The 27,340-nt window shown below is 37.4% G+C and overlaps 2 protein-coding genes across 3 annotated transcripts in view; both read left to right on the forward strand.

Annotated features, from left to right (window-relative positions):
• LOC124128341 (fibropellin-1-like) overlaps window positions 1-27,340 on the forward strand; it is a 416,047-nt gene that overhangs the window by 245,777 nt on the left and 142,930 nt on the right. The window lies entirely within an intron of this gene.
• Window positions 10,895-17,317, forward strand: LOC124120793 (neurogenic locus notch homolog protein 1-like). The gene is made up of 7 exons (XM_046483655.2): window positions 10,895-11,037; window positions 11,474-11,614; window positions 12,803-12,934; window positions 13,106-13,228; window positions 13,333-13,455; window positions 14,898-15,014; window positions 16,650-17,317. Exons 1-7 carry the CDS (start codon window positions 10,947-10,949, stop codon window positions 16,718-16,720), a joined length of 798 nt encoding a protein of 265 aa, XP_046339611.2. The 5' UTR covers window positions 10,895-10,946; the 3' UTR covers window positions 16,721-17,317.

The following is a 27,340-nucleotide window of genomic DNA, read 5'->3' on the forward strand; positions in this document are numbered from 1 at the left end:
TCAAATTACAGATTCACCTTTACCTAAGTACGTGTGCTGCTTAGACAGCATGAATGAACCAACACGTCTCTGGTGGCACCCCCAACAACAATAAAGTGTTGCTACGTTGTGTAATCCATTCGCGTCGTTTTCCCCTCAGTGTGCTAACTTCAGTTTGGGTGTAACTGAGTTCAGAATTTACTGCATCTTATCTGTGCACTTGTGAGCAGTGCAAACTGTAAAGAGTGCAAACAAACGTCCTGTTAGTGAAGAGCAATCTATCACTGTGTGCCACATCTCAACAGTTGTGACGCACCGCCAGACAAAACACCAGGGTAAAGATACGGCGTGACCCTATTCTTCATAGATAAGGTGGTTATGTTTAAATTTATGATGGGTCTGTGCATGGTGGACAAACAATATGTGTAAAACTCTTGACAGAAAAACGACATGCATGTATCGAGGCTTTGAGCAAGACATGTCTGTACATGGTTGTGTGATACCCGGACATGTTGAAGGAGATGTTAACCAGACTGTAAGTAATATGAGCTATTAGTTCGACTATTCTTTTAGTTCACTGCATTAGTGTATACACTAGTCTTGGGTAATATAATTACCTTTCTAGAGTTAAAATATATCACTGATAGATTCGTAACATTTCATATTGGGTCATGGATTAAGTATTAAGTATTAATATTAAGTATTTACTTCTTGCCAGGATGATCACTCACACTTTGGGAATTGTATTACACAGTGGTTACAAGTTCTCTTTCATTAACGTGCACAACTTTCACAAACTTATCCATTTAAATTAAATCCCTAAATCATTTTGTGATTGTTAAATTATTTGCAATATTTCTTCACAATGTACTCTAGCTAATTCATGTACTATATAATAGTTAAATATCAATCATATTGTACCAATAAATGTAATATTTATCAATATCTATATATGGGCAATTAATGTATTTAATTAATTTATTTCGGCAGATAATCTAGACTAGTTTTTCTCTTGCATTGACAATTTATATTTACATATTAGTTTATAGCCCCAGCCGTGTAGTACACCCCATAAGAGATTATCACAAACTTACATTGACATCTATTACAAATATTACCAAAACTAACTGACCAAATCAAAGGCCATTTCAGGTAAGAATGTCGAGTCCCTGGCGACAAGCAGGAGGGACATGAGACTGTCTATAACTGTCGTGAATCAACACGAAGCCCTGTAGTCAAGAATTATAGACTAAACGTCAAGTGAGTGAGTGAGTTGGGATCAACGCCACATTAAACAGTATTCCAGTTATATAGCTTAACGTGGGAGGAAAGCCAAACGTGATGAAGGTGAAACCATGTCGGTGAAACCAACGAGCAGGGGTATGGTGCTGACAAACCTAGAATAATAATTGAGGCGAACCTGGATTCGAACAAAGTTGTGGCAGTATATTTCAAACTAAAACACAATTCATTCCCATTTTACGACATGTCGCATATATATTGCTTACGCGGAATGGGATTAGTGACACCTTTATGCGAAACCTTCAACACAAGGAATGGTTGAAGTGTTAAATTGGCGCAGTTGCTAACAATTGCATCTTGTGCGATACAATACACACTAAACCCAGTCCTTGTTTATTTGGACAGTTGGAATAAATAATAGAGATGTAAGTATTACATATCTTTGGAAATTTCATATGTATTTCCATACAGACTATATGGATATATGTAGGGACATAATTAATCATCTTATAAATCAATAATTTGTAAAGTGTGTTCATTTCCACGCATCCCAAGTACTTTAAGTGAGTGAGTGAGTGAGTTTGATTTTACGCCGCTTTTAGCAATATTCCAGTAATATCACGGCGGGGTACACCAGAAATGGGCTTCACACATTGTACCCATGTCGAGAATCGAACCCGGGTCTTCGGCGTCACGAGCGAACGCTTTTACAACTAGGCTACCCGACCGCCCAAGTATTTTAAGAAGTTCAGTTGTTAGTTTGACTACAATCCTACCTTAATTAAAGAAATATTAATAACTGTTTAAGGACATTCACAGTGATAGTTTTCAGTTGGCCATATCAAAAGACTATCGGTACTCAATCTATACTATAACTATCACCAAACCCTGCAGCAAATCAGGAGATTTTAGACGATGTTGAAACTTTTGTATTGGGATACATGTAGGAACTTGATCTCGAAGTATTATCTCACCGGAGGACAACTCTCTTTGTTCTAACCATATAAATCCTGAGACTAGTGCACTGTTTGACACTCACCCTTAGGGTAAACCGCCAAGAGATTATTTTAAGATCACCTCCTCAACAGCTGCTAGGACGAATGGGGGATTTCGTGACGAAGCTTTAGCTGTACTTGTGGCTTGAACTATGCACTTGTTAAAACAACGTTCGATAATGACTGCTAAGTTTTAAATACCACGTGAAAAGTTAATATTTTGATAATTATTTCTTATTTCAAACATCATGTTATATAATCTATGTAATCTTTATGTTCGTTTAAATATGTTTTCCAAGCTTACAAAGCATCACATCGTACACGATCAGAAACAATACAATAGTTGACCTGCACTCAAAATATATTAACGATCTTCTTCGATCTACTAACCACATGATCCCTGAACTCCGAAACTGGTGACAATAACGATATAATGTCATGACCAGCATTTCACTGACATGGATACCACAACATGTCCGGTAAATGTTTGAAGCAGGACCAAAGCGTTTCAGGTCGGAGACATTTCGTTATTGTGTTAATAAACTCATCAACACTTGTTTTTATCCCCCCAAGCAAATAATGCGGGGGTATATAGCGATCAGCCAGTCTGTCTGTCCGTCCGTCCGTCCGTCTGTATGTCCGTAATCATTTTCTTTTCCGAGTCAGAGCTAGAGAACCATTCGCTGTATTTGATCGAAACTTGGCAAATCTATCAGTCACATACTGAAGTGGTGACTTTTGATATTTTGGGATTTTTCGAATTTTTATTTTTATCCCTCCAGGCATATAATGCGGGGGCATATAGCGACCAGCCAGTCTGTCTGTCTGTTGGTCAATCCGTCCGTCTGTCCTTCCGTAATCATTACCTTTTCTGGGGCAAAACTTGAAAACCATTCAGTGTATTTGATCGAAACTTGGCAAAGCCATCAGTCATATACTGAAGTGGTGCCTTTTGATATTTTGGGATTTTTCGAATTTATATTTTTTTAAATGTTTATGGAAAGAAGTTGAACATAGACTCCATTGAGATGGGGTTCTCGTTTCTGGGGCAGAATTCGAGGAACATTCAGTATGTTTGATCGAAAGTTGAAAGATGTATCAGTCACATGCTGAAGTGGTGCCTTTTGCTATTTTGTAATTTACAACAACAAAAATTTAATTCTTTATTTCTTTTGAAACAATTTGAACTTGGTCTCAAAAGGGTAGGGGTAGGTGTCGTTTCTGTAGCACAACTTGAAAACTGTGAAAGAGTTTTCATCCAAACTGGGTACATCTATTAACCAAGGGCCGAAGTGGTGCCTTTTGCTATTCAGAAATTTTATCAAAAAATACATTTTCCTGTTTCCATGGCAATAAGTTTGACTTTGACTCTGTTCATAGTGTTGTGTTTGTCTGGACCATATTTATAGGTATTCTATCTTGAAACTGTGCACACACAAAGACCAGGTTATCAACTGGTGCCTTTTGCCTTTTAGGGAGTTTTAGAATTTATATATATCTGTTTCCATGTCAACAAGTTTGATTTTGACTGACATAGAAATACAAAGTTCTGAATCCCAATTCCATAGTTTTGTCTTTATAGCTAAAAAACTACTCTTATATATGGACTAACAGATTTAAATTCTCTCATCAAGTTGCACTTCAGGTGAATTGCTCTTTCGAATTTGTTGGGGTCGGGGGGATTTGTCATCTTCTGATGACTCTTGTTTGCTGACAGATAAAAGATTATAACTGTGTTGCATCACCCATCAAACCCAACATCAGGACATCCTGCACAACGTGTGGCGGATTCTGCAACTAGAATGTGTTTTTACTGATAAACACAGATGTCCCCCTCCCTCCATATTTGAATACACCTGTTCACGTTGTTACTATAAATGTGTTTGCAAATCCGAAAACCAATAACAGCAACAAATACCAGATTCTGATCAACGTGTTAATGAGGCAGCATTACACCTGATGCCACCTTGACTCTATATGGCAGATACGACTATTTAACTTGTACCAGCAGATTGGATCACAAGTTGTTTGTATGCAAGTTAACGAACACATACTGACCAATCAGTAGCATTAATCACAGAAATACTCTCAAGAAATAATTTAAAATGTGAACACATGAAAAATATAAGACAATAGTTGAGCATGTGGTCACATGTCTAGTGTCATGCATAAAATATGCATTAGTATGTGAGTTTTGGCTCGGAACCGAAGCCTAGAGCTATTTGTGACTGTCCAAATTGTTTCCATTTCACTACAATTTCAGGAAAAAAATCAAAATAGCAAAAGTTACCAGTTAAGCTGGTCAGAAATGCATATCCCAAGGCTCCTTGAGAACGGCGAAATAAACCTTACCATTGTACGAGACAAAGTCGAAATTGTTTCCATAGAACACAACAAAATATTATTTAGATAACATTCAAAATAACAAAAGGCCTCAGTTAAGCTGATGAGCAATGCATATGCTTACGTTTTGTTGACGAACGTTGAACGGTTTTAAAGTTATGGCTCGGGATAGGAAGGGAACGCTAACAGCAACGCGTACCGAGCCAAAAACAATACATCTCCCCACCCTTGAGGGGAGACATAATGACAATGAAGAATGACTGATTAAGATTGGATCAGGTGTCTGATTCTTTTAGATACCTCTATATTAACGAGTGTTTTCGCACAAACACTTGCGATGATACATATTCAAATAAATGCGACAAAACACTCGCCACATTCAACAGATCCATAATGATGAACATGGATAAATATAGCTCAGACGTGGAACCGCATGTAAAATATGCTGATGCTAGAAAATAAAACAACACCCTGCCCATATTCGTAAGACATGTACAATGCGGACTCATCTTCACCTTTAAAAAAGTCGTTATTCAACAACACATCATGGTGGTTTAAATGACATGAACGTCGGCCAGCATGATTTCCACCAGTAAATCACCAGTAATTGTAAACATTATTACATATCTGGGTTCTACTCTGGGTTCATGCAATTTGTAAATGGTGCTGTCACTGTACACAACTATTTTCGCAGCCATGGACAGTGAAGAGTATTTGAAGTAAGTCAAGTTTAACCAGTTCGAATTTCGGGATGGAGAGATGGTCATTTGGAATACCTTTTACTGTTACCAGTGAGATATTTAAATCACCTTGTACGTGAGTACAATACTCTTATTTAATAGTGTGTGTATAAAATATATTAGTTACTCGTTTTTTGTCACTATTTCTATAACCTATCACCCCACAATGAAAGCTGTCATGTTGATTCCTAAGAAACTGCTTAGTTGTATCCAAGATTTGGGCAGCTATCTAAAAAACGCCTGCCACTTGTTCGGAGCTGTTCAACGCTTGATACTTTCTGTAACAAATGAAATCATAAATGTTGAAATTTGTCTTTGGAAACGAACCGTAGTTCATAGCTGGGTCTCTTGAACATGACATATTCAACACTGGGAATTGTACCTCCTGTAGAGAACAGGTTGTTCAGTCCTAAGATACGTCTTACTTGGGGGCCACAATGTTGAAGAGGAAATGTTCTCTAGATCTCATGTGAGTCTGAAGGAAATAAAATCATTATATATTTCAGGAAATAGCTTTTTCAAAGACCCTCATATTCAATATTGTCTTTGATTTCCCTCACAAACAAACAGTTTGTAACATCATACAAATGTACGTCGATCTAATTTTAGAGACCATTTTCGTCGACAGGTGTTTCGTTGACAGAATGACTAGCAGGTGTATTTGTAGCTGTCACTTTACCTATCACAAACCTTAGTTAGTATCCTTGATTTGTCCGTGTCAGTATTTTTGTGATCATGTATGTCATCAAAGTGGTATATTTCATCTCTCATTACACCAAACACACTCACTCATTCACTCACATCTAAGCCAAAGTTAATCATGTCAACCGTTTTTAAGAAAACATTTCAGGTGTAACATAGAGTCCACTAATGTCAGGTTCAGTTTGAAGCTGGACATAGTAAGGTGGACGCATTGGACTCTAACTTGTCAATTGAGGCTCGCATGTTATCCCCTTTACTTGCATTGCATATTAAAGTATGTATAGGTCAGGAATGTGGTGAATATATTAACAATGAACTGTGTCCAGGTTACTCACGAGACATTTTCAGGTACATGGTATTTTATGGAAATAGCGAGACTATATTGATAATATATACCAAAGTATTGTGGCCGATGTGTTGAGTTTCCAGAATAAATAGGGGTATTATTTTGTAGAATTAGACGCATCATAGTTGAAAACATACCTAGCCACACTGAAAATGTTCAAAGTGTGCATAACTATTAAGGTACAGACAAAATATGGACTTTTAAAAAGAAAATTGGCATACATGTTGCATTTTCGGTGTCTCGCGTGTTTTCTTCTTGGTTAACCCAAGGCAACTGACCATGCACCTGTCTGTGCTTGTATCACCATTTAAACACTTTTATACCTGTTATCTATCCACTAATGAGTAATGGAACAGCGACAGTGTTTGACGCTGCCCATGCTATCGATCAGTGGAATGTACCCGGGTATTTGCATATCGTCGTCATGGCGCATGAATATTGCTGACTACCAAACCAACCAAAAAAACAGAACAAATTATTTGGGGGTAATTACCAACTTGCTGCGCTAGGTTTGATTGAAAGGTCTACATGATTAATTCATTCACTCATTGAAATAAAACATACAACACGTGCCAAGTTTCAATTTCTTGGGAACTTTGGTTCATTAGAATAAAAGTCTTTATAATTTATCATTTTTTTTTAAATTATTAGATTATGTTTTCTAATTCTACCAACGAATCCCAAATAGTATGATAATGCTTGACATGTTTCTTAATTTTTTGGATCATCTCCAGTTCAGCTATTTAATGATGAAAATCATGATCATAATTGGTAGGTTTTTTAACTTAAGGGTCAGGGCATATGTGAAAAAGATACAAAGAAATAATCAAACGTATTGTGTTTTTTTTGTTGGGCGGTACCATGTCTACACAAGTATTCATGAACACGACCAAACTACTCCTAGTGTAACAAAGAGTCTTTACAGCGAGGCAAAAAATTAAATCATTGAGCACTGGACAGATATCGGGACACTATAGATGTCTTTGTGGAAAGTGTTATTACTGCTTAGAGGTTGCCACGTTACACGGTTCACCCCGTGGTATTATCAAACTAAGGCCTACATCGTTTGTTCTACTCCTATAAATTTCAATTGTTGGACTAAAGTTTTGTGGCATAGGTCATTTGAAGTGCATCTCCCAAATATCAAACTGGCTCTGTAATGCTCTGTGTCACGTACGCAGTGTCTATGTTTAAGATAGTTTTTGAAATTGTAATTGACGTGATGCAGGGTATATTGCACAGACACCAATACACTTTGATTGTTTATGTCACAAAGCAAATAATATGAATATACATTTGGAGACATTGATCAATAAATATAATTTTCAATTGAAGAACGTAAATATGCTCCTTTTATTCATTTCGATTTGTCTCAAATGATACATTATTGTTATAATAATAGCAACGGTTAAATATGTGAGTTTTATTGACATTATTTATGTGTACCATAGAGGCAGATCTGCGTTATGCTAAACGTGGAGACCGAATGAAAGTTGCTTTTAACCATATATATTTCGTAAAAAGATATGCTCGCTAAATAATACTAAGATACTATTATGTGCCTTTCGCATATATTATTATATTTTGATGTTGTGTTTATGTGATTTGATTAAAGCTGTTTAAAGCCAGGTGATTACCCAACGAATAATTATGACCTATGAGTAACAAATGCCCTATGCAGGTGACATTGAACATCTCGGGAATATCATATTTGGTATATCTTCTCTATAGCCCAAGGTTGATTTAAGATATATTTCAATAAAAGCGAGAAAAAATATTTCCATAATCATAAATTATATACATTGGCAATGCCAGGGAATAACCAGTCTAAATTAACCGTCAAAACATTCCTTTTGACACCAGACATCTCTGCTTAAAGTTCTTTGTACGATTTCGACTATAACCTAAGCATGCGTATGAATCACCTTCCAATAGTGATGAAAAGGTGAACGTATCCTGTCCCAATGAAGGCACCGTCACAAACACATGCGAATGCAAGCCGAAATAGACTTGTGCTCCTCGAACATTGCACGCCATGAAGAGAAAGTTGACCATTGAAAAGATGAAGACATCCCTTTGTCGTACAGTCATGTGGAGAGTTTTGTTATATAGATAAAACAGGTTTCGTTCTATTGGTCTCCTTTAATGCTAGTTGGGGTTGGTAAATCAGGGCAAAGGAATTGACCATTATTGAACCATTGATACACCTGACGCATATGTTAAATTCCTTGTTTTAGTTTGTAAAATCCGAGCAGAAGTTCCATATGCATAAAGGAACAGATGAGCAAGAATGGGATCACAATTGGTGCCCATGGGAATACCTACACATTGCCTTAAAGTCCAAGTGTTGCACAAAGAGGAAGTCGAGCATTTCACGTATTGTTTTATGCAGTACATTTCAGAGGGAATTTGCTTTACATTTTGACAAATTGTCCTGAACCTCTGAAGATAATGATGTAACTCTATCTGTGTCCAGCATATTAAGTAACATGCCCCATGGATCTCGGACTGCATTAATTCCGTTGTGTGAGAGAGTGGTATACAAATTTGAAAATCAAATGTTTTGACATAACTGAACTTGGTGCCTTTCTGAGATTGCCAAAAAACATGCAAAGGCTCTGAGTATTTGTGAACAATATACATTCCGCTTGTTTTAAATACTTTCTGTGAATGAAAAGAAAGCACTTCCTTGACTGTCACAGGGATTGTGGTTAATCTTTGGGACATTGATTTGATTGTACGTTTGCTGGACCATCTAATACATCTGTCTTTGTACGGAGTTTTATGGAGCCTTGGAATCCAGTACAAAAGAGGAATAGACATGTCTTCAGGTTTTTGTGTCAAGCCAAATAATGATAGAACTGATGTATGTTTTTGGCAGAACAGGTTGGAGGCTGCTGACGATATGTTGGTCCATATTTGAAAAATGGACGAAGGTAATTTTGTCAACAATGAAATAGTGTTCCTGCAGGAAAATGAAACTGTTGGTGTTTCCTGAAATTTGAAACATTGTGGGATATTTTGGGAAAATAATCTTTCTGTCTACATGAAGTTAAGGCATCGATTCCCTTGGGTTTTTTTGAAATTTCAAATTAAGGAACGCCTGGTTTTTGTTTTAATTAGTGAAGTCTGTTTCTCGTTTGGCCAAACGTTTTCAGGAAATATCAAGGACTATACGCTCTTGTCGATACTGTGGTCTATTGTGTTTAAACCCATCCATCAGCAAACTGTGGTCCTGTGTATGATTCCGGCTTTTTCATAAGCATGTGTTTATGAATCACTATCAAATCACTAGATAGTAGCGTTATCGTTTTGTTTTGAAAAAGAGACATATAAGCAAAAAAAGCAAACTTGTTTAAGTAACTGAAAATGAAAAATGAAAAATAGTATAACAAATCTCACTTAAACAGACACTTTTTGTCGAAAATTTAAAGATAGTGTGTTATGCTGAAATAACTTTGCATTAGGGCAGCTAGGCGAACATTGATATCGCAACTGATATCATTGGAGTATTGAGAAATGTGTTGTACATCAGTTTTAAGTAATCATCACATTTATCAACTATATCGTTGCTATTCATAGATGCCTCCAGTAGTCCACGTGACCCAAATCCAACGTAGATTATATCGCAGACGTATTTGTTAATTTATTAAAGCGAAATTATAACTTAAATTCACTCATCATTAGTGAGAGATAATTTTATTCCTTTCTTAATATATTGATAATATTTTCCTTGCTAAGCGAATATGAACACCCTTAGGAAGTGATATTTTAATAGCTTGTATTGCTGATGCCAGCACACCATGCAAACTTGCATTTTACTGTCATATTCCAGTACGTATAGCATGTGTCACCAAAGAAAGACGTTGTTATTATCGATTGATAAGTTATGATTTATTCGAAGAGTGGGACCTTTGCAGTATTTCGAAATGTTTCATATCACGTAAATATGTAGTTACAAAGCAGGTTTTTGCAATTATGTCCGGTTTGGTACTTCAAATGAATACACACACAAGCACGTGCTTTGTCACTTTTTCCACTCTTCAAGGAAACCTATTTTCCTGCAGCAGTATCGGATCTGGCATGTGTTGTTTATAGTTCCATTTCTGCCCTGGTTTGCGGGTATCAGAACATAACGTGCATTGGTTATCATGTCGGGGTTGGCAACACCTAGTTTAAACAAAAGTGAAATATTTTTGAAAGTAAGAGAAAGATGTATTCAAATTAACTTGTAGCCTTATACGTACAGGGCAGTCACGATGCATTATACATTTGAATATACAGAGAGGTAATCTGATCAATGCGTTTCCTTACTCATTTCTGAGACAATTTCTTGTGATCTCCTTGTTGACAGCAAGTATCTTATGTGCAACATATTACATACTGGTTACAACTGATCTACTTTAACATAAGAAGTTACAGTAAATCTACATGTCAGGCGCATATAAGTCATGGAAAGGAATGTTGAAAATAGCAAGCTGTAACAAGTTTAGTATAAAGTCTGAGTTTTTTTCTTTTGTCTCCCCTCTTATTCTCCACACTCACCCGTCGCCAATACGCATGCATGACGCTGGTCTCCAAGACTACATCATGGTATAAATGGACAAAGGCGCAGTAGATATTACAGAGCGGTCAGAGAAGGGAAACAACATGCAGCTGTTCAGAGTTCCACCCTATTTACCTTTACTGGGTAAGTTGGCAATCATGAAAGTCATTTCCTTTTTTAATGTGTAATGATTATTCTAACGCTTAATACAAGGAAGTAATGTGGAGAACAATTGCATAAACGATTCGTTAAATAATGTGCATTTAAGACTAAAATTTTCTACTGGTAGAAATGTAAATTGTGAAATATTTCTTCTTTAACTTAAATAACAACTGTATACAATGTGACAGTTTCATATGAACATGCAAATACACTAATATAGGAAACGTCACACATGATCTCTTGTCTTTGTGTAAACATGCTGGACAGTTTACATGGCGTCTATGAAGCATTCACGACTGACGATACAAATTGTAAATTTATTTATTCTTACATTTAGAAACAAATTAATAAGCAACAATGTTAAACATAATAAAACAATAGAAATACATGAAATTTCACACTTAATGCTTTTTCGTAGTTTTAACATGCTGGGCAGTTCTCCAAGGCGTCTCTGGGTCGTGCTCGACTGACGGTGAATGCCATTCAGGCTCATGCGACGCAGGCACCAGCAAATGTGACTGTACCGATACTGGGTTTAATGGTGACAACTGTGAAACTGGTAAATATGTTTCCAGTAGTTAATTCTACTTAGAAATGTCCACCCATTTATTCAACATAAATAATCTTTTACTGTTAGCTAGAAATGTGAACATGGGATTGAAGATAACGACGTGCATATGATATGACGAATCTTTGTGCCAGTGATACATATTGGTACATAGAGATTACTAAACGTTATCCGATGGAATAAAACATGTATCTTTCACGAGCGTTGTACTTATAGTAAATGTAGCTGTGTGCAGTTATACGTCAATAAAAGACACAACTGATGACATAATGGTGTATGAAAACATACTACCTGATGTTTGTGCGCTGAAACATGTAGGTTAATATAACTGTTGTCCTTCCCAAAAGTTTCGTAAACGTCCAAAGCTCGTTATCACACAAATTAAAACAATCTGTTGACAAAATAAAAACATTGCCATAATTCTACTTTCAAGGCGTGTTGGTTAAAAGGGAGGCTACTCTCGTTTTGAAACATGATTGTCTGGTTCGAACGTTCTGGGTTAAATGAGGTTGTTGCACATTCTCCAATTGTGTGGCATGGTAGTCAGCAATTACGGGATCTCTGAATATAAACATTTTGAAATGATTTCAGTGTAGTCAGGTTGATGAACATCAGCACATACTATTGATCGTGTACTAAATTGTTTTAAGGGCTTGACAAATATTCGTGTGTGATTGTAGCGTTAGAACAAGGGCCAATGTTTAAAGCAAGTTTTGTGACCATGATTCGAATATTTGAAAAGCATGTGTCAGTGCTTCATCGATGAATCGTTCGTGCCAAGCAGAAGTGTATTGATATCGAGAGCACATCATTCGACTCGGTACACATATATCAGATACCAAAGTGTCGTGTGAAGATGTGTGATAAGTGGTGTTATAGACCATGATATGCTGTGTTGCCACAAGAGTACGATTTATAGTCGGCTGACAATGTTTCCTACTAATTGAAGCTTGAAGGTCGGAAAATGAGTAACACTATTGAAATAGCATGAAGACAAAAACTCACTCTTGTTAAAGTGAATTAGTCATTTGTGTTTATTACATTCGTTTGATATTTTTATTTTTTCAATTACCATTCCGAGGTCGAATTCTTAAGTTATGAAGTGATTGTATAAATGTAGCAGTTTACAGTTATCATTACATCAAAATACATTTGTGGTTATGCATTTTTCTACACTAGATATCAATGAATGTACAGCAACTGATGCCCCCAAACATGACTGCCATAAAGATGCTGACTGTACAAATACGCCTGGATCATTCACCTGCAAATGCAAGTCTGGCTATGTTGGAGATGGAAAGACTTGTACACGTTAGTCTATATTCAGTGTGTTTTTTTCTCTGACATTGTTATATGATTGACCAGCTCCTTTCCGTTATACAATTTGAAAATTGCATTTATTTCGATATTCAGTATATGTTTGACTCTTTGCAGTAAGCAAGTGTGATGATACTATTTTGTGCATATTCCTTCGTGTTTTAGTTGGCGTGTGCTCCTCTAATGGCAACGAATGTTTAAATGGTGGGACATGTGATATCCCCTCGGATGGGACTGCTAGTACATGTAGCTGTGCAGCTGGATATACTGGTACACTTTGTGAAAGCGGTAGGTATAAGATGTATATATAAATATTTGTCTCTTCTTGTTTGGATTATACACATAACCGTTATCAGTACATTGTTTTAAATATTGTTTTCATTCCTTGGTAGACATTGATGAGTGCAGTACAAGTGCTGATGCCTGTGATACAAACGCCGACTGCACAAACACGGAAGGATCCTTCACCTGCAGATGCAAGTCTGGCTATGTTGGAGATGGAAAGTCTTGCACAGGTAAATATATATTCAGCGTTGAACTTTCTGATACTGTTGTATAGAAATCCGATTTGTCTACCATTGATGCTCCAAGAAACGAAACTATGTTGGGCCATGCAAATGTGTATGACTGAACGACGGAATGAAAATGGAACGAAACCGTCTGAATACAGAACCAAAACGTTTCGATAGTAGTTTCGAACATACTTCAGTTTGTACATTTCTACAATAACACAATTTCGAGAAAATATATCAAAGTATAAAATATTTCTGTACCATCGTATCTCTTATTTAGATATGACAACAGAGTGGACTAGAGATTCGTGATAACAGATGTTGCGTGACAATCACTGAACAGACATGTATGATAAATATGAGGTCACATTTTTCGTTTTCATAACGAATTAATACATTTCGAATTTACGTCGACCACATTCTTTTAATCTTGGTCGTTTCTAGCCGAGGTTGGCAGATACATTATTCTCTTGAAATATATTGTTAGAACTGTCTGTGTTACAACAACCCCTATTTTTATATCCATAAGTACAATTGTGTGAGATCACGCTGTCGAAACTGTCGATAGCTGTGATTGGTAATCTTCTGCATCTTATGTGTAGTATGTCCATCATTAGACACACGTTTTCAGCTTGACTCCATAAAACTTCTAAACCGTGTAAAGAAGAGTTTTAAATATTTTGTAACTGTAAACGTAGTTTATTTCAAGTCATTTTTTGTATTATGTTTAGTTTCTTTGCGGTCCACCATTTCTAACTTGTCTAAATGCAATATCATGAAGATCCGGGTTAGAATTGGTCTTCAGCAACCCATGCTTGTCGTAAGAGGCGACGTTGTGGTCACGCTCGCTGACTTGGTTGATACAATTGCGTTGATCGATGCTCAAGATATCAGTCACTAGATTGTCTGGTCCAAACTCTATTATTGACAAACTGCTGTCATATAGCTGAGTTCGGCGCTAACCAACAAACAAACAACAACTAAATGCAATATTGGTCCCCATTTATAACAAAGTTTCTTGAGCGTCAGTTTGTTACTGTAATCGTCCAACATAATTTGCAGAGTTAGCAATCATCAGCATCTAATAGCAGACATTTGTGCTATTAGCTCCTTGATATAGAATGAGAATAGAATTGGCTTAACCATACTTCCATGGCTGTACCCACACGCAGGGACAGTTTTTCCCAAATGTATGCATGTCAGGAAATGAATGTATAATCCGCATGAGCCAAGTTGAAAAAGTACGTATCATTCATCCGACTCATTTGCACAGATTACCCAGGTCTTGAAATATATGAACATTCAAGTGACTATGACGAAAGCCGATCCTGTTTCATTGAATTACTCGATTACTTGATTATTACAATCATTTGATGTCATAATGTACCTCATCAACAACTATCAGTCTGAGATGAGTACAATCTTTTTTTCTCCTCATTTTCCAGAGGGTGTATGTTCTGAGGGTGGAACAGAATGCGTCAATGGAGGAGCATGTGACACAAGCAGCACCCCCACCAAGTGTCAATGTGCGGACGGTTACACAGGAGACACCTGTCAGAATGGTGGGAAAACATTTATTATAAAGCATGTTCATGTGAATATTTCAAAAGCGTCATAATGCTCTTGCTCAAAAGTTCCTTGATCAGGGTTACAACATCCACGACCTCAGGGAAGCTTTCAAAACGTTTAAGTGTAGATAATATTATGTGGAGGAAATTTCCAAATTTGACGCGTCAATGACCATGGTATCCGATGCAATTTCCTGTTTTCATTGCATGTGTTTGGGATGGTGCCAACGAGTCTGATGACGCTCCTTGAAATCTTGGTGGAAAGAGTATGCTCGTTTGTATCTCAAAAGTTGCGACTTGTAAACACCAAATCCTGGAGCTGTTGGAATATGGCTTGATATGAAGGGAAAGTTGACTATTGTAAAGTTGAAGTCATCCCTCATGTCCATACAGTCTTGTGGAGAGTGTTTTGTCACTCTGAATCTTTATGTACAGATCTAAATATGAAACTGTTGTGGCAGTCTCACTGGTCTCCTTTATTTCTAGTTCAGGTGGGTAAATCAGTGGAATGGAATTGGCTATTTCATTGTTACTGAACGATATCAGATCATCAATATACCTGAAGCTTAGGTTTATCATATCGTGATGAATCGTGTTCGCGATACGGCGGCCTGTAATGATCGAGTCTGGACCAGACATTCCAGTGATTGACACTATGAACATCGATCTATGCAACTGTGTTACGATAACAAGCATCAACCAAGTTACCGATCTTGACCACCCGGTCCCGTTAGTTACATCTTACGACAATCATGATTTGCTGAAAACCAGTTCTTAACCGGATCTTCGCGGGTCTCTCAAACATGAAACACCCGAGGCGGTAGGGAGGTAAAACAGTGGAGGGGCATTGGCTATGATGGTTATTGAACAATATCAGATCATCGATATACGTAAAGCTTAAGTTAACACATGCTTATAGTCGGAATCGTACAATTGACTTTCTTCGGCTTTCTGTAAACAAGGTTATCTTCTGTTGGTATGTTATAATTATTGTAATGGTTTTGTGGCTTTAATATATATTATCGAACCCAAATGAAATATGGTGAATTTTAGATGTCATAGTGACAATATAATGAGAAACTACACATATTCTGTTAAGTGTCTGACCCAAACCCCCGACCACAAACGCTGCCTGGGATTTAAACTAAAGAAACATTATTTATATACTAGTACTGTTATCTAATTGGATCTTTAACCATCTGACTAATGTGATGTGGGAAGATCTCTAAAAGCAGTGGTTATCATCACATACACGATATAAACAATTGACAAGTTGTATATTAAGTGCAGAAACACAAATGGTTCTTGAGTTTTCCTCTTGAAATGAAGCCTTCATTGATTTGAACGTAACGTAATATTGTCGTAAATATTCGAAATAGCAAAAGGCACCTGTTTAAGGGTAGTTTGATACATTTGCAAAGTTTGATCAGGAAATATTAAACGCCCTTTGTTTTATGCAAAGGAAACAATGTCTACAATCATTGGAAGTGGGAAATCACAAGAGATGAAAATGGGAAATTTCAGGAAAAAACTAAGTGTTGATACAGCCATGGTTCACATAGGTTAAAATTTCTTAAATCTGTTCCATAAATAAATTCCATTTTTGTCGGTACACGTTCTCTTTTTCAGCTGGAGGTACGGTGAAGATTTCAGCATACCTAATGGCGTTGACTGTTCTCACCTTTTTCGTCATCCTGTGAAATGACCACACACTGACTGCCGCATCCTGCTTGAACTGCGTTCTTGTTTGAATTGTTGAAATGAAATATGCTGATGAAAGAAATTAGGGAACAGAATGTGATATTCGGCTATGTATTCATCACACCAGATGCTAAAATGTCACTCACTGAAATGATTTTAAATCAAAGATGTTTACTTTTAAGGAAACATTATTCCACTATAATTAAATGTTTGCGTTATTTTGTTATATGTGTATGTCATTGCTTACTTATTCCGTTTTGTTCGAATCAAAGTATGTAATAGTTTGTTGTGTTCACTTCCACGTGTGCTATTACCATAAATATGGTCACATTTGATTCAAGTGGAATCACAATGAACTGATTGTTATCATCTCACTGTAGGCAAAAAGGCAAAATTCCTCCCTGCATACTTCGGCTACATATAACATGTTACTGATGACGTGGATCTCTCTCCGAGTGACCACTGACACAGAGTAAATGTTATCTTCTTTTTACTTACAGTGACACACAATATCCACTAAAAAATCTTCAGATGTGCAGTAATGTTTTATTTCCAATTTTTGTAACCCTTAACAAATAAACGTCACATGCAAGTTTTTTTATCATCGTTGAGTTGAATTTATTTCTAATCGTTTTCACGAAGGCAATCGCCTGCTAGAAGTGATTAAACATTTAACGTCACCTAGGCAATATCTCAGCCATGTAGCGACGAGAACATATAATTACATATTGATACAAATATGTTTTTTGTTTGTTTGGTATTTAACCACATATATTAACCAGCAATATAACGGTGGTCTGTAAATCATCTAAGAGTCTGGACCAGACAAACCAGTGATTAATCTTATCACGCCGACATACTATCAACCAAGTCAGCGGGTCTGACCACACGATTCATTAAGTCCCCTGGTGCAACAAGCACAGGTTACGAGGGATCCATTCAAAACTCCTGTTGGAGAGACAGGGCAAAGCAAAACGTGTTGACAACTTTATGAAGGGCCAATTAAACAATGTAGTTCAAACACACATGCACTATGAAGAATATGTAAATATTACCCTGGTATTAAAAAATCATATTTGCTGCTTTAGGATACGAGACTTTCGTTTTTATATCCCCCTCGTATTTTAGCCCATAGTCTTAAAACGGAAAAGTAAAACGCTCTTGAGCCAATGCGCTTAAATTAATTTGAAAGTTTAATTGATCTTCCTTTTCCAGATGTTCTTCAAAAAGTTTTGTAGCCCACATCTATATGGCCATTTTGCACCAAATTGCACCTTGGGCGTTGTTAGAGGTTTCAAGATTTACAAGACACACTGGTCCCCTAACGTAGGTGATATTCTGCATACTCAGCGTGACATTTTAAATGCATAGGGCAGGCACGCATTGGTGCAATATACGTTTGATGATATGTATTGACAGCTTGCATTGATCAATTCAATTGTGAACGTGTTTTGACGCATTAGTTTCAAGTTGAAAAAGAAAATGATGTCTTATGCTGTCGTATTTCATTTGTGAGTATTGTTTCATTAACGTGGGATATTCATTCGTTTTATCATGTTGTTTCTTTTTTCCCTTTAAACCCTGGGTTTGTAGTTTGGATAAACTGTTACTCAATTAAAATAGGCAAAATCCATAATTAATCAGTCCCCGTGCCTGATCAAAGCATCCCCATTTCGTTATTTGGTGCCTAGGCATTTTCAAGAGATGTATACCATTTAATAAATAGTTGAAGGCCATTCAAATATTGACAATCTCAGTTATCTAGTATATTGGGACAGAGTTTATTGAGCTGTAGCGTGTCAGCACCATATCTATTCTCGTTTTTTTTTATGAAAGCGTAACGTGTTAGACCTGAGCCAGTCTAACTCACTCACACCAACATTCCGGCTGTAAAGAAACATTGCATTTCTCAGCCACCTCAGAGCACTGCGGTGGTACGTGTAGTAGCGCTTTTATTGAATCTTCATTTGCTTGGGAATATTAATCTCAAATAACCCCAAAAAATATGCCACCATGCCGCATAATATATGGTATTCTACTGATATGTACAATATTTTTTATCAATTCTAATACATAGTTCTTATTAAACTAGCACCTGATGTTAACACTGTAATTTTATGACTCTTCAATTAATTCAAGAATTGCCTTTAAGACACCTTATGTATGTATATGTGGCCTGCGTAATACAATTGCGTGTCCTGTTTGTTGTATAACGCCTCACTCAGCAATATTCCAGCTATGTGACGGCGGTCTGTAAATATATCGAATCTGGACCAGACAATCAAGTGACTGACATCATGAGCATCGGTCTACACAATTTAGATACGATTACATGCATTAACATGGTCAGCGAGTTAGTTAGATACTTCCTATTCTAACACGGATCTTCACGTACAATAGCATTTAGTGGAGTAACTTGATATGAATACTTCAGAAGCTCTTCTTGACGCATCTGTATGTAAGGCTTGGCGATATGTTTGTTTGTTATAAAACGCCGTTCTCAGCAATATTCCAGCTGTTTGATGGCGACATGCATTAGACAAACCTGTGATGGGTTTTATGCCCAACGATCAACATCATCGGGGCATCATGTCACGCCCACAACCAAGTCACCAGGTCTGACCACCCGATCAAATCATTTGCCTCTTGCAGCTAGCATAGGTTTCTTGGAACCCGTTCTAACCAGGAATCCACGCTGAGGTCGTGGCAACTTACACGACCGCTTTTCAACACCCTCCTGCTTATATATTCATAATAGCGAAAGCAGATCCCCACAAAACAATCACAGTATCTCGGACATTAAAGGACAACATAAAACTGCGTGACATGTGTTTTTTTATTAATCGTTTGAAGGGCCAGTGTACACAATTTCTATTTAAGTAGATGTAACGTCGCATTTAATAATAGTTCACTGATATAGCGATGTGTGTGTGTGTGTGTGTGTGTGTGTGTGTGTGTGTGTGTGTGTGTGTGTGCGTGCGTGCGCGCATGTGTGTGTTTTTGTGTTCCATTATGTAGAACAAAATGACCCGTCCTATGTTTAGTCCGGTCAATATAGTGTCAAATCCTACCAAACCCATCACAACTTGCAATCGAAATTATCTTTCCTGTTTCGTGAACAGGAGGCATCCCCTCATACCATTATTTTTTGTAATCTTTTGCATTTGATACTTTATAAAGTACTTTACAAATTACGTTTACTTGTTACTTTAATTATCTTATGTACCTTGAGGAGTCATAAAATGGTGTGGACTGAGAACATCATGCAAATGTTAACGTAACTGAACATTATTTAAAATGGGCCTGGCACTTTAAATTTAAACAGACAATTACAAAAGTTACATTCTTCAATATACTAATGTTACTAAGCTTATAACGATATGTGTATTTGATAAGATCCTACTTCTTGCAGGTTGTGTTATCCATGGATAAGTGTCCTCTCTGTCAAGAAAATTTTACAGATGAACAGGACACTGTAATATTTGGAGAGAAAGGAAGCTGTGGAGTTAGGCTAGTTAATGGAGTTAAGCTAGTTCTGCTCACTGTGTCTCAGGTGAAACTGCATACAAAATGTCGGAGTAATTATTGCAATCCAAATTATATTTTGCAAGCAGCAAGAAACCTGAAAAAATATATTCTCACAATTTTAACGTACTTTCTCTTTAAAAAAACTTGGGGGGGGGGAGATCTGCAAAATATTCCAGTAAGAAGAATATTTTAGTTGTGTTTCCCATGAGAACTAAGGAATTTGGAGAAAAGATTAGAAGAACATGCATGACAAGAAAGGATAAATGGAGTGAGAAAGTGTTTTCGAGATGGGGGTTTGCACAATACCTCCAATGCTATCGATGCTATATGTCATAAAACATGCAGTGGTAACTTTAGGGCAAACAAAGATATAACCCGTCAATATTCCATGACGATGATACACCGAAAAAACTAAAATAAGAAAAAGAAGGAAGCTTTCTTGAAGACAGCTGAAAACCTAGACAGGTATCAGTTCAAGATCAACTAATGAAGATGAGAAAGTGGCATTTGTAATTATATTTCAAAAAATAACACCATTTAGAAGTATTATTTAAGTGATTACTAGGAGCCATACACTTCTTTTGTATATAAATGGTGTCATAAACTATGCTTTTAAAATGATATACTTTCCTTAGCTCCTCTGTTTAGTTGGCGCCCTCATCTCCAGTTTTTAGTGCTCCCTATACGAATATTACTGGTGCCTTTGATGATAATTTAAGTGAATTGCAGCTAGGGAGCCTAAAAAAATGTACTAAATATAATAAATTCGGTTTACTTCAATAATGTCCCTAAAATTCTTTGGAAAGGTTAGTATAACAAATTGCTGATACTCCATAACATTAAAAACATTAAACCATGATAACCTTTCGATTAGTGCTGCTTTGTATCACTGACACTTATTTTCTGGAAAAGGAACAGACCATAAATAACACTCCTAACATAAATAACATGGATGCAAGTCGGTGCACGTCCTGCTGCTCAACAGTGTGGCTCCCCCTGCAAAGTGGAACGTCAACTGTAAACGTCTAGACCGGAATAAATGTTTCACCGATGACACGTACCAAAGGCCAGAAGCACAGGAAAGGTACACGTCCCGTGTGTTATTCTGACCTGCACATCAGAGACTCGTGTATTTGTCTTTTATGTAACAATGGACCTCACTGGTCCTCACTAATTCGTCTTTGGCCACTGACCACTCACAAAGAATAAATGTTTTCTATTTCTAATTTAAAATAACAAAGGATTATTGCCTATCCACCAAAAGCGTTATCGTGTTTGGCCTAATGAATAATGCTAAATCATATTGAAAAGGAAAGAAAGCGACATCACTTGTTATCTTGTTTATATTTTCAGTGAGAAAATATCTATCATCAGCAGTATTCCATATAAAGGCGGTCTGTAAATAATCGAATCTGACGATGGCAATCCAGTGATTAATTTCATCGATCTACACTATTGGGATACGTTAAGATTATCGAGTCATTGCAGACAATTAAAATATGTTTGACAGTAAAACCTATTTTCACTCTTGATTTCCTGTTGTATGTATTTGGGCGAATGTTTAACAGTGCTTAAACGTGATGCTCGATTGCGCGTGTTAACGGCGGCCGCTTCCTGGACAAGGGGAAGTAATCCTGTTTGCGGATCATACGAAGCGATCGTACAATACTCATGAATGGAATTTCAGTAACAAAATACAAGAAGGGATATGTTTGGAGGTTGGTCCTTTTGACCTTCAGAAGACATTTAGGAAGTAAATTTACTGTGTATTTAAATTTGGAACTCTACAGTGGGACTACATCAAATTTCAAAACACAGTAGGCTTATCTCAATTTTACCACGACAGCAACACATGTTTTGAAAACGGTGCTCACGCGCAACGCAACAGGGTACAAAGGTCCGAGAAGTGGTCACAGGTCGTTACATATGCAACAAATATTACTCAAGTTCAAAATCAAAAATCCCATAGTCTGGAGTAGTTCAAAATAAGCGTTCAAAACACATAGTTTCTTCAAAAAGAAGTTGACAAATAACCCTCCGAACTTCGTCAAAAGATGAATTAAGATTCTACAATTTATTTTTCATGTGTAAGTCTGAATAGTTAACAATTACTGGATGTGGCAGAACTTCACCTAAATCAGGTTACTCACACTTCACAACTCATAATGGCTGACAATGCATGTCATAGATCCCAATTGTGTTGATCGATGCTCATGATATGAATCACTGGGTTGTCTTGTCCTGACTCGATTATTCACAGACAGCCGTCATATAGCTGGAATATAGCTGAGTGCGGCGTAAAGCAACAGACCTACCAACCAAACCAAAAAGGTACATGTAGGATGGGCCCGCTCCTATCAATCGGCTGGTCATGCTGAGCCCTGTGCATTAATAATTGTATTTGCACAACAAATATGTTTCAATTGTCTTTACACTTGAGGTCTTGGCCAAATTTTCTTACAAACACCATTTGATTATGAATTATGTGTACTATTTAAAATGCCTAGAGTCTTATGCCGAGAAGGCGGTGGTTCATGGGCCAATCTCGTGGAATAATTGATTTTTCATTAATCTGCATCCCAGTATCCTTGGTGCTTCAAGTTGGAAATCCACTGGCTTACAGCATTGTCCTCGTGACACTCGTGGTGGGTGGGGAGCTGGGATGGTGAACTATTCACCATGGCTCAACCGAAAAAAAAGAAAAGAACATAAGATGATTCCTCTGATGAATATTGTTCAAATAGTTGGCCTCGATTTTCAGTCGTTTCCACTGCTGATGGTACACCATTGAGACTCAATCCTTTTGCCATATCCAAAACACTTTATGGCATAGCCGGAGATGTGCAAAATGTCAAAAAACTTCGATCTGGATTGCTGCTGGTCGAATGTAAAAGAGACAAACAATCTACAACCTTACAAGCTGCCAAACATTTAGTTTCTACTGCTGTTCTCAACCCTCAAATCTAGTAAAGGCATTACCAGAGATAGAGATCGGTGTCTCTATGATATGACTGAAACCGAAATTGCAGAAGAACTGAAAGATCAGGGAATTACACATGTCAGACGTTTCACATACAAAAGAGAAGATGCCATGTATAAATCTAACACATATTTAATTCCTTTTTAAAACCAACTTCTCCAAAATGTATCAAAGCAGGATATTTCAACATCGAGGTGGATAAATATATTCCAAATCCACTTCTGTTTAACAAATGTCAGCAGATTGGGCATGGAGCCCACACATGCGACAACCACAAGAAATGCCATCAATGTGGAGAAAGTGACCATGAAACTCAGGATACATGTACTAAAAATCCTCTGGACCATGTGGCTTCGTTGAAATCATGTCCGAAGTTTAAAATCCAACACCAGATTGTTCAATTTAAACATGAAAGGAACATCACCTTCCTGGAAGCAACACGAATAATCATGGCCACTGTCTCTCCGACCACAACTGTCTCCTACTCGGCCGCAGTGTCACGCCCACCTTCAAAAACAGTCACATCTGTTTAATGTCATATAACTTGGGTTTGATCAGAAAACTATTCCTTGACACAAACTTCTTCTTCTTCACAAACTGATACATCACCTTCACCAACTGTGTCAACATCATTAATGGCAGCAGCACCGGAGCCGGCATCAGAACCAAATCTATCACCCGTGGTGAAAGATGCTAACAACAAAGTTGATTATTCAAGAACTTCAGATCGTCACCCTATTCAAATTTACAATCGATATCAGACTTTGGAGGACAGGGATGTCTCTCCACATTCCCAAGGGCGCAACAGAAGTAAGTCGCCGCGAAATGGGAGAAATAGATATCCTGTTCACCCACCTATAACATGAACAATTCCCATCCACTAGTACAATTGAATTGCAGAGGTCTGAGGACCAATTTTAACGAGTTTAATCTTTTAATACAAGATTATACGCCATCGGCAATCTGTCTGCAGGAGACATATCTCAAGCAGAATGACAACTTTGATTTGTGTCTGTACAATTCCTTCCATTCCTTTTCTCCACAAGGTGTTAAAGCTACTGACGGATCTTCTGTTTTGGTGAGGCAGGCAGTGATCCACAGTCCTGTTTCACTTCATACCAATCTTGAAGCTGTTGCTGTCCGACTGACTTTGCACGTAACCTTTACTCTGTGCTCTCTGTATATATCACCTTCTTCTGTGCTTCAGCGATCGGATCTTCAGTTTTTATATGACCAGCTCCCTAAGCCATGCACGATCATGGGAGACTTAAACGGCAATAATCCATTATAGGGAAGTGTTGCCGTCAACCCTAAGGGAAATGTCCTTGAAGATTTTATTTCCGATAACAACCTGTGCATTTTCAATGATGGATCAAGTATATATCTACATCCTGCTACTGAAACATATTCCGCTTTAGATCTGTCCATAACAGATTCCAATTTCTTACACGCATTTACATGGTCGGTTCACGATGACTTGTGTGGAAGCGATCATTTTCCTTCAATCCTGACAGCAAATGATCCTTCTGATGTTCCACCCACATCAAGGGGGAACTTTAACAAAGCCGACTGGCCTTCCTTTCAGGAACTATGTACTGATAGGTTGAAGCCGGATGTGTTCAGGAATGTAACTGATCATATTCAGCTGTTTTCTGATATTGTAAACGATTTGCCGACATAACCAATCCAAAGTCCTCCAAAACCATGGTTTGAGAATGAGTGCAAACAGGCTAGGAATAGAAGGAAAAAGGCTGAAAAATGTTTCCGCCGACATCCAACTGTCCATAATTTGAATCACGTTAAAATTAGTGCCAAGGCGCGCCATACCTTCAAGTAAAATAAGAGTAAGTCTCGGAGGAATTATGTCTCTAAAATTAATTCTCGCACGCCTATATCCAAGGTGTGGAACATGATTGCAAAAATTAAAGGCAAAGGTTCAAAATCGAGTGTCCACCATCTCAAAGACGGTGACCATCTGTTAACAGATAAATCGGTCATTGTCAATAAATTGGGTGAAACGCTGGCCAAACACTCTTCATAATCGAACTACGATCCTAAGTTTCAAAATTATCGGAAACAACAGGAAAAGAAGAGAGTTGAGCTACTTCTCAAAATGGAGAAGATTATAATTAGGTATTTTCGCTCCACGAGATAAATACTGCCCTAGGTCAAGCGCATGATACTGCAACGGGAGACGATAATATTCCACCCTGTTTGACCATTTCAATCAGGATCTAGGTGTCCCACAAGGCAGTATTTTGTCTGTATAGTATACAGATTGATATTCTGTCAAAGGTGTTAAATGATTCCATTGATGGCTCACTTTTTGTGGACGATTTTAATATTTCATGTCGTTGAAAAAATATGCATACCTTCGAGAGAAGTTGCAGCTCTGTCTCCACAAAATCGTAAAATGGTGTCTTGAAAATAGTTTTAAGTTTTCAAAAGCTAAGTCGAATTGTATTCAGTTTTGTAGGAAATACAAGCACCACAAAGATCCAGAGTTATTTTTACATGGCACTCCTATCAAGGTTGTAGAAGAGGCCAAGTTCCTGGGTCTCATTTTCGATCTTCATTTAACTTTTAAGCCGCATATTAACTTTCTTTAAACTAAATGTCTGAAGGCTCTCGATTTGTTGAAAATTCTTGCCAAAACAAAGTGGGGAGGTGACCAGACAACCCTCCTCCACTTTCATATGTCTCTGATCCGCCCTTAATTAGAATATTGGTCCATCGTTTATGGTAGAGTGAGTGAGTGAGTGAGTTTTGGTTTTACGCCGCTTTTAGCAATATTCCAGCAATATCACGGCGGGGTACACCAGAAATGGGCTTCACACATTGTAGTTTATGGTAGAGCATGTGAGAGCAATTCACAAATATTAGTTTCAATTCACCATCAGGGCCTAAGACTACTGTATGTCTTGGCACATTTCGAACATCTCCTGTGGATAGCCTATATGTTGAAGTAAGTGAGTGAGTGAGTGAGTATGGTTTTACGCCGCTTTTAGCAATATTCCAGCAATATCACGGCGGGGGACACCAGAAATGGGCTTCACACATTGTACCCATTTCGGGAATCGAAACCGGGTCTTCAGCGTGACCTATATGTTGAAGCTTATGACACATTTCGAACATCCCCTGTGGATAGATAGCCTATATGTTGAAGCTGATGAACCATCTTTGATGCAAAGGCGTCAAATTATCACTTCAATACATTATTAAATTACATTTTAACCCATTAAACCCTGCATACAACTGTATTTGTCAACCCCTTTGTGAACAACTTCTTTTACAATAAGCCTAAGCTGGTCCAACCACAAGGGATTCGGATTCAACCCCACATTACAGCTGCAAATATCGAGTTGGATAATAATATTGCTACTTTCCGGCTTTTGTCTTCTCCCCCTTGGCAACCGAAAGTAGACTTCACTCATACCCATTTTAAAAAAATCAGACACAAATGAATAAATATATCAACAAGAGTATATAGAATTTAGAACTAAATATGAATCCCACCGTTCCATCTATACAGATGGATCCAAGGATGGTAGCACAGTCTCTAGTGCTGCTGTCATTGGATCCACCTACTTGGGTTGTCAGTCCAGATTTGGGGAGGTCATTATGCGACAATGTCGTATTGGCCATTCGCGTTATACACATGAGTATTTATTGAAAGGTGAAGATCCTCCATTTTGTGTCCCTAGTGATAAAAGAATCACAGTCAAGCATGTCCTGCTTGACTGTATCGATTTTTCCATCACAAGGGATAATTATTTCCAGGTTTCATCCATAAAGGATCTTTTTAATGTAAGCTCTCGTTCAATTCTTGGCGTTTTAAAAGAAATAGAGTTGATTGATAAATTTTGATATGTATTGTAAACAGTATGTGATATTTAATGTAGTAGAATGATTTATAACTGTGATTGTTAGTGGTTGTACCTTCAAAGGGGGTTGAAGTAACGTAAAATATTTGTCCCCCTGAGAGCGCACGTAAGTCCCATTTCATTCAAAGTAGTTTTCATCTCTCTGTGATTTTAATCGTAGAATATTTGTTGGTTTTAAATGCTTTGGCTTGAACGTCCTGACAATCACCAGTAGCCAGAGGGATGGT

Source organism: Haliotis rufescens, unplaced genomic scaffold (genome assembly GCF_023055435.1).
Source record: "Haliotis rufescens isolate VD_foot unplaced genomic scaffold, xgHalRufe1.0.p SCAF_6, whole genome shotgun sequence".
Taxonomy (NCBI): domain Eukaryota; kingdom Metazoa; phylum Mollusca; class Gastropoda; order Lepetellida; family Haliotidae; genus Haliotis; species Haliotis rufescens.